The sequence below is a fragment of the Falco biarmicus genome, chromosome 5 (assembly GCF_023638135.1).
Source record: "Falco biarmicus isolate bFalBia1 chromosome 5, bFalBia1.pri, whole genome shotgun sequence".
NCBI lineage: Eukaryota > Metazoa > Chordata > Aves > Falconiformes > Falconidae > Falco > Falco biarmicus.
The window spans coordinates 66,839,201-66,855,156 of NC_079292.1; the positions used below are offsets into that span (position 1 = coordinate 66,839,201).

General features: G+C 39.2%; 1 protein-coding gene across 4 annotated transcripts in view; it reads right to left on the minus strand.

Annotated features, from left to right (window-relative positions):
- Window positions 1-468: 468 nt before the first annotated feature.
- RESF1 (retroelement silencing factor 1) overlaps window positions 469-15,956 on the minus strand; it is a 39,398-nt gene continuing 23,910 nt past the window's right edge. For 3 of the 4 annotated variants that reach the window (XM_056339314.1, XM_056339316.1, XM_056339315.1), the window contains 4 exons: window positions 10,493-10,570; window positions 3,690-9,121; window positions 2,827-2,901; window positions 469-1,634 (listed from right to left, as the gene is read on the minus strand). In XM_056339314.1, the coding sequence (XP_056195289.1) occupies window positions 1,492-1,634; window positions 2,827-2,901; window positions 3,690-9,081 (5,610 nt within the window). In that variant the 5' untranslated portion in view covers window positions 9,082-9,121; window positions 10,493-10,570 and the 3' untranslated portion in view covers window positions 469-1,491. The remainder of the gene's footprint in view (window positions 1,635-2,826; window positions 2,902-3,689; window positions 9,122-10,492; window positions 10,571-15,956) is intronic. The other variant, XM_056339317.1, reaches the window with a different exon arrangement.

A 15,956-nucleotide genomic window follows, 5' to 3' on the forward strand; every position in this document is an offset into this window, starting at 1 on the left:
AGAAGAAACATACACATGATGTAAGGGGAGGACTTCATCCCCAAAAGCCAATTTTTCATTCAGCATACAGATAGAGCTAGGAAATTATAACATTACGTTCCCCTGGGTAATTGTAGCCAAGATGCCTACAAGCACAGATCTTGAGAAATGGAGCAGTACTGAAGGCTTTTTAAGTACTCATGACAACTAATTTCCAAGTCAGAGCTGGGTGGGAGGGGGCAAGATGCTGAAGAGAAAAACATTCCTGGTGTTTTCTGAAGTGTAAGTATGTGCTGTTAAGGAGATCACTAGAGAAAGCTTGTACTCAAGTCCAGTCCTCACTTGCAACTATGAAACCTCTTAAGAAGAAAGATCTGGCACTTATTTTAAAGCTGGTTTGCATCTACAGGAATATCTCAAATGACTATTTTAATTAACTGCAATAAACACAACTTTATACTTTTAAACTAAAAAAAAAAAGACAAGGCATAGCCTTCAAAAGTTTATTTCAAGTATAAAAATCATACAGTGAAATATCTACTGAGTTCTTACTTTCAGTATAAAGGTTTAAACAGATAGAAAGAATCAAGTACCAAATTTCTGAAAAAATATGATTTCATTCAAAACTCTGAACAATAATGAAAAGGCACTTAAACAAAAGATATCCAGCAACAAAGAAAACTCTTATGTCACAGTGAACATTTTACAAAGACATTAATTACAGTCTGGTTAAAGCGAGCAACGTAGTCCAGACAGGAGTGAATTCAAACTCCCAGCGCTTCAACAACAGCACTTTTCTTCTAAGTGTGAAAAGAGAGGAGAGAAAAACAAGAGAAGTCTTAGTCAACTATCGGTTTACAGCATTGTGTTCAGATGAAGAACTGAGAGTTCAATTTGTACAAGTTCCACAAAGAGAAAAGTAAGAAAACTACATAGCAGCATAAATACTTTGTGGAATCCCCTGACCTGTATGGTTTTTTTGAGGATTTTATATTTGTATTCCCAGTTTACATTTAAAAAAAAAAAGTTTCTACAATAACAGAAAGCCTTGTTAGAAGCACCACAACCAGACTAGCATAAATAGAAAATGAAGGTGTAGTGCTTGGGAATCCACTGCAATCCCTTTCCAGTAGCAATATTTTTCCACTGCCAGCAATGGAAAGCAGAAATTTTCTAGAATCTGAAAACAAAGAATATGACAATTTAAGTGAGTTTGAGGGGTTTTGTCAAGGTTCAACTAACTCCTGCATCTTTTAAAAGAGATTCAAATATGCCAAAAAGAAACAATATATTTGACAATGGCATTTTCAGCATATTTGTGCAACAAACACAAAATAAGAACTCAATCATTCACAAATATGAGGCAATGGGGGGGAAATTGCAAACAACCAAAAAAATATATTTTTTTTGTTTTACTATTATTCAGAAATATGAAGTAAACAGGAAAAAGCATTTAGTGTTGGCATGTTTTTCCCAGTTATATTGAATAAGACCTATGACACAGGAGTGCTATCATGGCTTTTGCATCTTTTTTTCCAGATACATCTTCCTGTAGGCCTGAAACATCTCTTTTGAGTCTTTGTTTGGAGTGTGAGGAGCCTCACCACCGCCATCCAGGATCTGTATAGCTGTATCAAGTGGAATACTGTCCTCAGCTGAAAGACAGACAAAGAGGGAGGTTAAACCAAAAGTCGAAGAGTATCAAATGACTGCTCCTAATGTATGTGGTACTTAAGGCCATCCATTGCAAAAAGAATGCCACAAACATCCTTCCTAAAGCACCAGGCACCTCAGATTTAAATCAATCTCCAAGCATCCTTAAGCACCAAATGGTTGTTTGGGTGTCTTTGTAAGAGAGATTTCTAAAGAATACTAAGAAAGGTATGAATGAAGATGTGCATTTGTAAAAGCAAGAGAGAAACAAGACAAAGGGCTAAAAGAATTAATGACAGGCACCAATAGCCAAGGACACATGCGACAGCAATAAAAGATGTAAAAACTGCAAAATGCATTGCCTGCATCAAGACCACACCACAGATAACTTGTCAGCAGAGGATTTGCACTCTGATAAGTCTAACAAGGTTACAGCATGCTGAATGCATCATTTTGCTCCCTGTGAGACCAGTAGGAAAACAGGATTATAGCTAGAAAGGTATCTAAAGCAAAGAAACAAAGACAGTGGGGAGCAACCTCACTCAAGATTTACAAAGGATGGAACAACCAAGATCTTGAGATTAAAGATGTCACTGTTCAAACTATTGACTCCTAAAGGGTACAAAAGACCATCTAAAAAGTAATTTGCCAATCAAGAGAAACAAGAAAGATGTAATAGTGGCACCACTTTCCCTCTGTGTGTCATACAAGTAATCCTGTCCATACTATTGGGACACAAAGGTCCCAGTACCTGTGAGCATGGGTGTATGCACAGACAGCGTCAACTTGCTGTGAAAGCCAAATAAAATTAAAACAACAGTTTTTGGTTTATCGGCTCACACTAGATTTTGTTACATTACTTCCTACATTTTAAAGTGGGAAAGGGTTAGCTTGGTTTTTACCTACAGTTTAAAATTGTACTTGCATCTTGTCACCAGTGCTACTTCTGATTCAACTGCACACATGTAGGCAGGAAAATTCCAATAGTTTCCAACAACAAATTCTTACAGCAATAAAAATCTCCACAAATCTTTGAAACTCATATGTCCACTCTACAGCTTCCATTTCAGCAGCAGAGCTAGTAAAGAGTAAGTTAAAATTCTTAATTAAGATTTGCTACTGTAAATCAAGCTATTTGAAATCAAGCAAAGAGTATTTAACTTATATTTCAAAATAAATAATGAGTCATTTCACCTGTAAAGATCTCTTCCAGCTTTTTTTGCTTCACTGGATTACATTTTAACCAATCTTCTTTTTTACTTTTGACACCTAAAGAGAAAATTTAAAAAATGTTTTGAGGTTGGTATATCACAAGTTTCGGTCTCTATTCAGCATCAAGCTTTAGCAGATAGACCAGCACATGCAAAAGGAAATTTGGGTGTGAAAGTGACTACAAGTGTTGATACATACAACTTAAGATTTGGCTTTATCTAAAATCAAAATGCTACATTTGACACAAATATGCTTCACAATGCACCATATTAAACGTTGAAAGATTCAGGATAGGGAAGAAGAGGAGCAAAGAAGGCAGCTTAAAGCATACACAGCAAAGGTCACAGAAACAGTGTGCAGGATACGTCTGGCCCAAGCCCTCTCTCCATCTCAGTGCTCCAAAAGATCTTCCCCTCCCCCATCTACCCAGCCAGATTTATTTACAACCAGGTGAAAGCTGAACACAGATCAGATCACCTTTGGTAACTACGCCAAGGGAATCTGCTTTCTATGAACAAGACAAGCTACCTTGTGCAAGCAGGTTAAGCCTTCTCAATTTTACTTGAAACTGACATGCTCTGAACTACTCTGTATTCTGTAAAACTTAAGGAAAAGGAATAAAACATTAAATTGAAGGAAAAAGACTCATTCTTTTTCAGCTTAACACACAGCTACAGTCTGTCAGAAAGCTAGCTAAGCTATTGCAACCTTCAGCTTCTCGAGTCCCGCGTTTTCACTCTGTAGTTCTGTGTACCATGAATTTAAAAGCAGTATATATATATAAAAAATACTTTTTACTTGCAAATCAATTTACTTACAGATTAATAATCAAGATAGCATCATACCTGCCACAATGGCCTTCTCTCTTTCCAAGGAATTCTTTGTGGCTAAGCTTTCTTCACCAGTGCTTGGTTCTCTGAACAGTATCTCTGGACACAACTTAAATTCAAGTACTTCTATTTTGCATGATTTCTCAACTTCTGAGAGAGAAGCACCTCTTTTTGCATCGTTTTGTGACACTTTGGGCTTTATATGCCGGACAGGTCTGACAGGTGACGTCTCCAATTTTGTCAGATATATGCATTCCTGTGCCATACGTTTAAATCCCACTCTGTTCAGATAGTGTTTTTTTGGTTCCTTTTGAAGATGCAATTTTAATCTGTTATTTCTTCTATTTAAATATAGCAAATTTTTATCAGGAAACGTTTTCTCAGAGCATTTGTCTCCGTTTTGACCATCATGACATCTCTCTTTGTTAGAAAAGTAGTTTTTAGAGACGGTAGTAGATCGAGCCCTTTTTCTCTGTAGCTTAAGCACAGAGAGATCTGCTAATGAACTCTTTGATTTCCAGCCATTTTCTGCTTTGAGTCTTTTAGCTTTGTCAGTATTTACCGTGCAATTACGTGAAAGCTGCTTGGAATTCTTTGCTTCAGATTCTTTCAGTTTTTCCTCTTCCACTTTTGTTTTCTTAGGGTCTCTCCTCCCAATCACATTTTCTTTCCTCTTCCGTTTGTATGGCTGCTCCTGTGAAGGATAAACTTTCATAGATTTATGCGGAGAATATTTAGGGTTTCTTGACTTAAAGTCTATAGCGCCAAAATATGGGAACTTCATAGCATCAGCACGATGACCATTCAGCTTTTTATGTTTTATTTCTGCTGACAATTTGGCTTTCTCTTTGATGTTAATTCCTACATCTTGCCCAAGTATCTCCTTTTCTTTCCTACAGTTCTGTTCTTCAGATGAGTTCTCTTGACAGGTTTTAATTTTTTGTCCTTGAATGACTTCAGCGTGCTTAATTTCAACAGTTACTGACTCTGTACATTTGTGAATATCAGTTTTGGATTTCACTGCCAAACCTGGTTTGGTTTTATCTTTTGAAAGGGACTCCATTTTGAAAACTGTCTCTTGCTTTTCAGATGACTTGGTTATGTTGTCTGCATCTGGATGGCCAGCTTTCTCTGACAACTCTTCCAAGGCTGTCTGATGATCTTTTTTGTCAGAATTAAGTTCTTTGCCTAACAATGGGAACGCTCTGTCAATTTGCAGCTCTTCCTTCCAGCTACTCTTTTTAGCTTTATCAACATCCTGGTTCTCAGAGGAATTAAGTGGTCCAATTTTTTCCTGTTCTGTTGCAAGTGATTTGCATTCATCATTCACCTTTAGCTCAGCTTTTCTGTTCATTACAGAGGTGTATTCGCAAGTATCTTTTTTATTTTTGCTATCAGTATTTGGGATTTTTTCAGAAATCTGCAGGTTTCCCACTGTACAGCTGTTCTTCATTTCAGCATCAGATTTACTGTTGTCTTCTTGTCTCTGTAGAGAGCTAGTATTTTCAGCTTTTGAAAGCTGATCAGCATTTTTCTCTGAACCAGACATTCCCAATTTACCAGGACTCCAGGGCGTTGTATGTGTTACAGATAGCAAACCCATTAAAGAACAATTTTCAATTTTTTTTCTCCTGGGGTTGGAGGTTTTTTGTGGGGTTTCTTTCTTCTCACATAGACTCTGATGAGGCTGAATACTACCTTCAAGGTTCTCCTCAGCTGAAGCCTTTTCTGACTGTTGACTCACTACTGTCTTGCTGTCACTAGAGGAACTCGGGTTGCGTTCAGGAAACAGTTCTTGCATTTGATCAGCGCTTAATGCTACAATTTTTATCTGATCTACTGGATCCTTCGAAGGAGGATTCTTGTCACAGATCTGAGTCTCTTTCTGAAGCTGACTCTCCATCCGCTCAGCCACAGAATCATTTTGTACTGGTTCTTTTGTCAGCCTATTGGCACCTTCAATGCCATACGGAAACTCTTTCACTAGTTCGGACAACTGATCATTTAGACATTTAATGGGTTCTGCTCCAAAAACGTTCATGTCTTTTTCTGTGCTAGTTTTACTGGATATGTTATTTTGTTTATTGTTGCCCCTTTGAACAGCAAACACATTTCTTTCAGCAGTTACACTGATTGAGACATCTGGTGTACGTTGAGCTAGCTCCTGGTTTATGCCAGCAAGCATTTCCAAGTAATTTTTAGGATGCTTGAAAGATGCATTGAATGACTTTTTTTGTTCTGAGGTAGAAACTGTTTTAAGAGGACTGCCACTGCTTCCTTTCTCCAAATTACTAGTTGTGATACCATCCAAAATCTTACCCGCTTTCCTCATGCAGCTTGACGATTCATTCAACATCTTTTGCAGCAAGGTCTCTTTCTGGGGAGCATTATTGCTCAGCTTATTTTTACGTAAGTCCAGCTGTCGTTCCTTTTGTCTTGGGTCAGTTGCATTTCCTTCTGATGAGGTACCATTTGGTGCATTTGTCTCAGGGACTGACTTGAAGATACTTGCTATTTGTGGGTTATAAAATCTATCACCTTCAACAAGAGAACATACACCAGAAATACAAAACATCTGTTCTCCCAACACTGCTGTGGATTCATCTCCTGTCTCTAACACAGCTTGCTTGTCTTTATGGTCTTTTATACCTTCCTGAACAATTTGACTAGAAAAATTTATGCCCAGTTCAGGAAGAGGTGGCTTGTTTTGTAATTCAGGCTGCAGATTTCCTCTGGCATCTTGTGCCGATTGACTAGTAGCTTCCCTTTGGTTTTCACCATATGAACCTTTTGCATTCACGCTGGTTTTTGCTATGTTTCCATCAGCTAATTTTGGCTGTTGCAAATGCGGGTCCACCTTCTGTACCAGAACACAATCACTAGGTGATGACCTAGCAGTATCTATTGTTCCTTTACTGGTATTTACCACACTTAAACCACTTTTCCCCTCTTCTTGCAAGCTACATATGCTTCCTGAATCAATCACTGGAGAAGTTTTACCTGCAGATGTTGGACCTTTGTCTGCCTGCTCACTCTGTGTTCTCTGTTTGGAAAGTACTAAAGGAGAGACAACTGCAACTTGGAGTTCAACGCTTTTTATGAAATTGCAACTTAAAGTATCAACTTTTTGTCCTACAGAAGCAGTTGTTACAGGCAAAATTGCTTCATCTGTACTAACAAGAACATTATTTTGTTCTCTATTTTTTGCATTTTGGATGTGCAGTGAAATCTGATTTGCTGTGGGACTTTCATTTACCTGACTATTTTGCACACTTACAGATTCTGACGAATGTTTTTTCCACAAGTCCAGGCATGCAGTTAGCTCTTCCATAGAGTAATGATAATTGTTCTGTTTAACAGATTTATTTTCAGGAAATGGCGTTTTTTTCTGAGCCACATCACTCTGGAATTTAACTTCACCAGATTCAGTTGTTTCTGACACAGAAGAGTTTGTGTCAACAATAAATGGCTGCTCACCTTTCACACTTTCTACATTCTTCTCACTAGTGTCTTTTAGTAAGTTTCCACCCGAGACAGATACACCTACCAGTGGTTTCTCACTGCACAAGAGACTTGTCAGTATTTTATCAGCAGTAGCACCAGCTGTCTTCTCTTTCAATACATTTGTGCTGCTCAATACAAACTGAAGAAATGATGAGTTCTTGGGGTTAGCTGGCACATTCTTTGATGCTGTTTTGACAGAGCTATCCACTTGACTAAAACATGAAGCATTGTTCAAGGATGTCACAAAGTTTTGAGATGAGGCCAAGGCATATGAATCCTTTTGTTCTGGTATGGGAGTGCTCTCAAGATTATTTAATTGAGTTGGTAGTTTGCTCTGAGAGGGAATAGGAGCAGGGCTTGAAAGGCTTCCTTGCTCCACCTGAGAGTCACTTTGAGTCACCTCTAATCCTCTGTTATCAGCATCAGCTTTTTTGTCATTTTTTTCTTCAGGTGAAGAGTTAAGTATTGGACACTCAGTCTTCGCTGTTTCAGATGGGGAAGGTGATAGAGTTCCATTGGGCATCCACGGAAGACAATTGGCAACAGTAGCCTGATAACTTGGAGGAAGCAGGGGAGTACCTTTGTCATGTTCTGAAGCTGATAAGAGTTTCCTTCTGTAATGATGCATCCTTTCAAGCAGGACACATTTTTTTTTAATAGTGTGCAGCCTTTGAGCTTCCCAAACTAATCTGTCCTTTGTAATTGTTTTTCCATCTACTGCTGCTGCTGAACAAATTTGAGAATTAACAGGCCTATTCGTTAAACTACTAGTCTGGCCTTCCTGAACTGAAACAGGTTCACTAAGTTGCTTTGAAGCAGTCACTGAAGAAAGAGTTTCCATTTCTTGTACAATCTCATACAGTTCTTTGGAAATGCCGGTGGGTGGCACAGGCATTTCATTAAAGGGCCGATTTGCTGTCACATTTCCCCTTGAATTACAGACATTCCTAACTGATTGACTGACTGACCCAGATTGCTGTTTCTGATAGCATTGCTGAAAACTGTTAAAACCAGAAGCATTTTTTGGATCTGATGGGTGCCTCTGTTGGCTAAAGGCGTATCCATTAGGCACATTTTGAACAGCATGTGGAACACCTATTGAAGATTGTGCTGCAGCTCTTGAATCACAGTTGGCAGGCAACAAAGATGGTGCACAACATCCTCTAGGAGTTTCTGATCCCAACTGACTTGGTCGATATTGTTGTAGCAGCTGGACATTTGCTTCAGTATCTTGATTCAGCGATTGTACAACTTTAAACTGAGTGTTGGGATGATACATATGGCTTTGGACATGGTGCCCAGATGTACCAAGGGACACAGAATTATTCTGGGAATGAATGTTACTTTGATATAATGTTGTAGTTCTCACAGAATTATGCTGCAGTATTTGTGGCTGCACAGTGTAACTGTTTGTGGTGACATACTGAGGTTCCCGGAGTACATTCCTCATGTTATTTCCAGTGTTTATTTGAGAAGACAGGGGAGGTAACTGTCTAAGGGGACAAAAGTAGGCGTCAGAGTTTGGCCAAGAAGCCCGAGTCATCTCTGCCTGCAAACGTGGTGTATGATTGGGAGGTTTTGGAGCTATTGGTAAGTAGGGTGGTGGATGTCGATTAACTGAGTATTTAGAAATAAATAAATCATTACCAGCTACAGATGCTTCTGGTAAGGCCTGATCTGAAGTTTTGAGTCCTTCAGAATTTACAAAAGGGAAGGCAACATTGCTAGTTGGCAGATACACCATTTGGTTATTTCCAGCACAAGTGCATGCATTTTTAGAGGAACAGATGTTTGTCTGAGGAAAATCATGTGCATTACAAAGCAACTGATTGTGACATGCTTCTTCATTTTGCAGGTTCTTCTTTGCCTCAGCATTCTGGAGTGATCTTGCATTCCAGTCCATCTTTTCTTAATTTCTTTTTCTTCAGCCAAAAACTAAAATGCTAAGAAAAAAAAAAACAACATTCAAACTTTGATCTTTCGATCAAAACCTATTTCACTTACCAAGGAGTAATTTAGAATGCAATATGAACAAAACCATTGAACTTGAATTGCTAAGCAGAAGGGCAACTCCATTGGCACATCCCATGGACATCAAAGTTGTCAAGTTGCATAAATTATTTGCCAGAACACGGTTAAGGTACAAAATGACAGAGTAGCAACTAACAATTCTATTGACTGTCTGATGAATAACAAAATCCTCACATTAGTCCGTTAATTCTATTGTCATTCAACTTTTTAATTTAACTATAGATTGCTGTATTTACCTTCTCACCCAAAACCAACGGAAAAAACCCAATGTATTTTGCATAACATGATACAATTAGCAATGCTCAAGAGCTGAGCATAAGCAGCACGTATTTATATATATAGATATAAAACACAGGTCACTCAGTTTTCAGACAAGAAGATTCAACTTCAATTACACCTTCAAAGAAAACAAAAGATAAAATTAATTTGGGTTCAGTGAAGATCTCTCATAATAATGTGGCCCACTTGTTTTTATTTTACATGTCATTTGCCCTTCTGCTACACTGTGAGCGGTTACTAATATTTGAGGAAGATGACTCTGTGACTGTAGTGAACAGCACATGTAGCTACAAGTAAAGCACCCCTAATTCTGACTTACTCAGCCAGCAGAAGGCATGAAGCATAGAGATTATATCATCACCTCTACTATTGCAATAAATACACCTCCAGGAGGTGAAGTCACAAATCTCTAACTCTTCATATGTTATATTCCTGAATTTACATTGATTACCAAAAGCCCAACTGGGTGAGCATGTTACTTCTGAACAACCTCTGGGAACTTGTTAAAAGACAACATCTTCAAAACAAATATTATTTCAGTCTTCAAGAACAGAAAGGCACAAAGAAACATGACAACCTACAAGCATGAATGCTGCTTGCATGTCAGTAAGTTCCTCTCAGTATGGTCAAACCCACCTAGCACAGAGCAAACACCTCACTTTATGCAGGGTGTAAAGACAATTTCCCAACAAAATGTTTCAGGTAATTTCTCCCAGATCACTCAAGGCTCCTAATTTTCTCTTTCATGGGCTCTTTTAGATTTTAAGACTCTCCTGACTTCAAACGTAGAAATTAGAAGCATCACTCAGATCTGGCCTGTAAGAGACACAAGCTTTATAATTTTCCAGGTCTTACATCAAGATTCAAAGATAGCTCTATCTTCCTTCACTCTCTCTTTTACTTGTTCCACTCTCAAAGACACCAATAAGAAAAGAAAACAGGAAAACAAAGTCGCATGTGAAATTTGTAAAAAACATCAATAACATTATTAAGGCAATACTTACAGTGATGCAGGAATGAGAAAACAGGCTTTTGCATCCAAGCTAAAGATTTCAGACTGCTAATGATACACTGGGTATTTCCTGAAAAATAATCAGAGGATAAAACAACCATGTCCTTGAATTAGATTACTGCTGAAGAAATTTAAAGACATTTATACATTCCAGAAATATGATCGAGGTATATAAACAAGATTAAGATGCCAACTAGTAGTAACTGTAAAATTCTTGCTGAACAGAGGAAAAATATTGACTATGTGTAACACACAACTTTGCCAAGAGTAAACCCAAGTCTTGTCACTGTCAAGACCATAAAAATCAGTACAACCACAGTTCATCATCATTATTAGCTGGATTAAGAAAATTAAGTTTGTGACTGATGACAACCTTAACATTTTTATAACCAATACAACAAAACATGCTACTTTAAAAAGTGGCATTTGGCAGAAAGCACTTGTCTTAGGAAGACCATTTGAGAGGTTCATTATCAGTACAAAACTCTGAAAGCACATACGATTGCTCCACTCCTTCACCTGCTACTTCCTCACCTTGACCACAAGCCTCAGAAACCACCAGCAACTACCACACAGGCAACTGCCAACTTTTGATTGACAATGCATAGAAAGGGAATGGAGAGACATCCCCACTGAAAGCAGGAAGTAACAGCACAGCTCTTCAACAAATCTATCATTCAACTAAAACAGCTACACGTAGACTTCTCTGTCAAATAGTTTTAGGTGTGGCTCTGGCCTCTGTCTTATGTAGTGACTCTGAATCACTCTGCAGAGACACCTCACGTTCACCTCACAGAAAGGTTTCAGGGGAATTTGGGTCATCTATTGTTTTGCCAATAGACAGGGTCAGCACAACAGACACAGACACCAAGTTAAAGAAGTGAGATTATCTTTACTTACATTTAAAGCAATAGAATAGTAAGTGAAATAATATAGCAAGAATAAGACAAGGCAAGGCATCTAATTACTACTATATACAGCAGACTATAAGAATAAAACGAGACAAGGTAATGCACCTAATCATTACTACGTAAGGTTAGCTATAGTGATTAAAAAAGATACATCACCAATCACCCTAATACGCTACCGTCACCCAGATCTGCAGTCACTGGGGAGCCCCTGTTGCAGTGAGGATTTGGCAGGCCTGTCCCAGCAATTGGGAAGTCCTGTGCAGGGCATCCCCTTGTAGGTGAGGTCTCCAAAGCCACTGCAAAAAGGTCCAAGTTTCATACTGTTGAATAAACAAGCTCACATAATTACAAATTACAAATGCGGAAACATCTGGTTTCACTCTCCTTTCCAATCCCACCAAAGCCTGGCCAGGGCTCAGGGAGGAACCAAGTGGGTTTCCTTTACCTACCCGATTTTAACCACCAGTTTCCAAACAAGGCCATGTGTCTGGTTTCGAGGCCTTGACCACCTGCCTTTAAGCAAGGAAGGATGCACTCTGTCTTTGCTAATGATTATATTTTATCTGAGCTACATCTTTTGCTAATGATCATACATATTTCACTAACAATCATGCATATTCCATTAATGATCGAATACTAAATATATATAAAAATATTTGGTTGGTAGGTTCATCTGGAGGTCAACTTTGTCTCAGGGCCTGTTTCTCAGGCCTCAGTACTTTATATAATATAAAGCCCAGCAAGTTTAACTGCTACAGGTTTCTATAAAGGGGAAAAGGAACAATACATCCAAACAGTGGAAGGTTACATTTCCTTCTGTTTTCTAATAGCCTTAATCTACACAAAACATCTAAATTAATTTCTGATAGGAAAGACCTCAATTTTTATTGCCAGTGTTTGTTACTAATTACTTCTGAGAGGCCCTCCTCTAAGAAAATACATAGAGAAGAAAACAAATGAAGCCTAAAACACAGAATAAATTGTTACAGGCAGTTGATTGTCGCAGCACTAGCAAAACTAGCCAGCTGCAACAAGGCTTTTACCATCCCATACCAGGTTAACTTCAAGAAGTAGCTCCCACACCTTGCCCTGGCACAGCCACTGATCCCCCACAAGGTTTCAAAGGTTCATCTACTGTCTGTGCTGTTTCTTCATCCTCTTCAGGCCAGTCCACCCTGCTGCTTCTCTCTGCTGTGTCTGGCCTCTTCCAGCAGCCTCTCCTCATCTGGGCCCCGTTCTTCTCTCTGCTTCTCCCAGGGCCTCTCCTTGTTTCTCCTATGTCCCAGGCGCTCTCTCTCCTCCCTCTTCTTCTTCCAGGTCTCTCTTCATCCAGAGCTCCTCTTCCATCCCCCTTAGAGCTATTTAACTACTTAACAGGAACCAGCCACAGCTGCACATTATCCACATCAGCCAACCCACCGCTCTTGAAGGAAGCCCACAGCTGTATATTACCAATGTTAATTAACCCAGCTGCATTCCTCTATAATTCCTCTACAGTTGATCTATTGGATTGGCTAAGACATTCCAGCAAAGATTTAATACTTCATTCACTGAACACTGTAACTTAACACTAAAGTCTGTACATGTGCACACTGGAGCCAGAAAACACATAACAGGGAAAACACAGGGAGAATATGAGACTCAGCAATGTGTCAGACTCATGAGGGACCAACCAAGATCACAGTAACAGTTGACACCTAGAGTATAGAAAGCACACCCAAAACCAGTTCACTATCACCAGTCAAAAAGACAGTGGACATGGAGTGGACTCACGAGGTCACACCCCTTGTCCTACACATTGCTGGAAGAAAAAGTTAACACAAATGCAGCAAGACGCCACAGAACCATGGTGTGGAAACTACTGTGCCAAGACTGGACAGTAACTGAATGGCCAGCCCCGAGCAAACACCATTTCTGCAGAAAGCAGCTTGGTAGTATTAATGTATTTAGCATTAATGTATTTAGCATTAATGTATTCAGCATTTCAGTTAAATGGTAAATGCAACAACATAGCAGCTAAGACACCTGCATGATGATCATCAGGTAAACTACTGACCTGTCAACACCATTTCTGCAGAAAGCAGCTTGGTAGTATTAATGTATTTAGCATTAATGTATTCAGCATTTCAGTTAAATGGTAAATGCAAAAAGACAACAGCTAAGACACCTGCATGACGATCATCAGGTAAACTGCTGACCTGTCAATTGGTTTCTGTGATTCACCAGGGAACATGGACAATCAGTTCAAATAGAGAGTCAGAAAATGCAGAAAGCAGGTTGGTTGCTGAAATTAAAGGGTATAAAAAGATAGCTCACCAACTGTGGGCTAAGACCAGCAGCAGAGGATCAAAACACTGAAGATCCCCACCACCTTAAAAATTGTTATGGAGGTAAGCATCCATCGCCAGGCTATGTCAACACAAAGACAGGTAGGTGTTGTTCAAGCCCCCGTGGCATAAGCATGGTCTGTTAAGTACCAATACACGGATCTTGTGGACTGTAACAGGCTGGGAGAACTTATTCTGGGGTTGCTGCTATAGTCAACCTCTGACAAATGGGGTGGATAACAATACCTGGTAAAGTAAAAGTAACTTTTACTTTTTAATACCTGGTGTGTCTGAATGCTAAAGACTGGTTTATTGGGAGGGCATCTGCTCAAAATTATCAAGTCAAAAGCAAAGATGCTTATCAACCACCAACTGATGGTGTTGAAGAGGAATACTGCAAGAGCAGGCCTGGAAATTAGGACCATGCATGGCAATCAGTTAGCTGAGGGGAATGTGCCTGGGAGGACAAGGAGTGTGAATAGACACAACAATTAACATGATGAGTCATAAGAGAGGACAGGGGAGTGGGGGTGGCCCCTTGGTGCCAAGGAGAGGTAACACCTTGCTGTTAATTGATGACTGTAAACACTTAAAAAGTGTCCTTTGTTTGTAGTTAACCACCAATCAGGGATTGCCTAGTATGCAATGCTTAGCTTAAAGAACCAATCTGTTTAAAAGCGTGCAGCTTCTGAAAATATATATAAACTCGTGCTTGTGTACAATAAATAGACATTTGTTTGCATCAAACAGCGTCCCATCTCTCATCGCTGCAGAATACAATCATCATCTAGATTAAATAGTAACTCGAGAAGATCAAAGACAGTTTTGAAACAAAAAAGTATTCAATAGGAGTATAAAAGAAGCATGAAATACTTAAGAGGAAAACACTCTCGAGTAGACAGCAGTAGTCAAGACCCGTGTACCAGTGCCTTAAGTTACCCTGCCAACATCACAATCTCTACCTGCGCCAGACAGAGCACCCTCTCCATCAGATAGATGTGTCTAGCCACATGGTTTAGCCATAGACTTGGCAGTGCCAGGTTAATGGTTGGACCTGATATCGCAAAGGTCTTTTCCAACCTAAATGATTCTATTGCACTGTGAAAGAAGCCTAGCCTGTATCCAGCTAAAGGACTGACAGTGCGGGCTGCAACAAGTAGGGTGCCACACTTCAGCTGTATGCATGTAAACTCATGGGAATGCCTTCTCACCAACACAGGAATTTACTCCTAGGGAACACTAGCAAATAGATTTTCCTAAGTCACCAAGCTGCAATCAGTAAATACTTACGTATTTGCTTGTTTTAGTAGACACCTTTTCAGGATGGACAGCAGCTTTCCCTTGCTGTACCAATGAGAAGAGACAGGTCATTAAGATATGTGAACCAAAGAGCTCCTTTACCTTTGAACTCCCCAGTGCATCAGTTTTGACCAGGAGATTTGGTTTGCCTCAAAGTTCGAAAGACAAACCCCTAAAAGAGAAGTGGAAAGGACCATATATTGTTTGGTCTGCCTACTGACATAGCACTGAAATTAGGAACAGACTCCTGAATATATTACAGAGTGATGAAACAGTGGATCACTAAGTAAACTGGGGACTGTAAATTAAAAATTTCTAAACTTTGATGAAGCGTACAAGGGATTTTGAAAAATCACATCTTTAATTCTTAAGTATAATCTAGTTCATTTTGCATTATTGCATACTACCAATAAGAGCTAGTAATGATAGAGCACATCTAGAGAAACACTAACTTCCTTGTAACAAAAAAATACTCCTATAAATTGCTGTCCTTTGCTTAGCTAGTGATAGGACAATGCAGGAATCCTAAGAAGCAGCCACGAAAGGATCCTTGGGAGGACAGAAAATGATACAAATAGTGAGCAAAAACAATTGTTGGGTCTGTACACACCTCCCAGAAACCTCAGAAAACGGAATACCTCTAACTGGGATTCCCACCACTGCTAACGTCTCTTGGGGAGAATTGTGGACAAATAAGTCTTTCAATATAAGCCGAGGAATAGAAGACAAGGAACGGGAAGTAACTACCCCAATCTCCCAGCAAATTATTGCACTTGGGGTATCCAGTGCCCCAAAAGGAATAAGTAAATTAGATAGCAAAACAGGTTATCCAACTTTCATTTGGAAATAACCAAAATATAATAATAATACAATTGATGTTTTGACACCAGTTCTTAAAATCCAAGTCTGATCTTGGCCA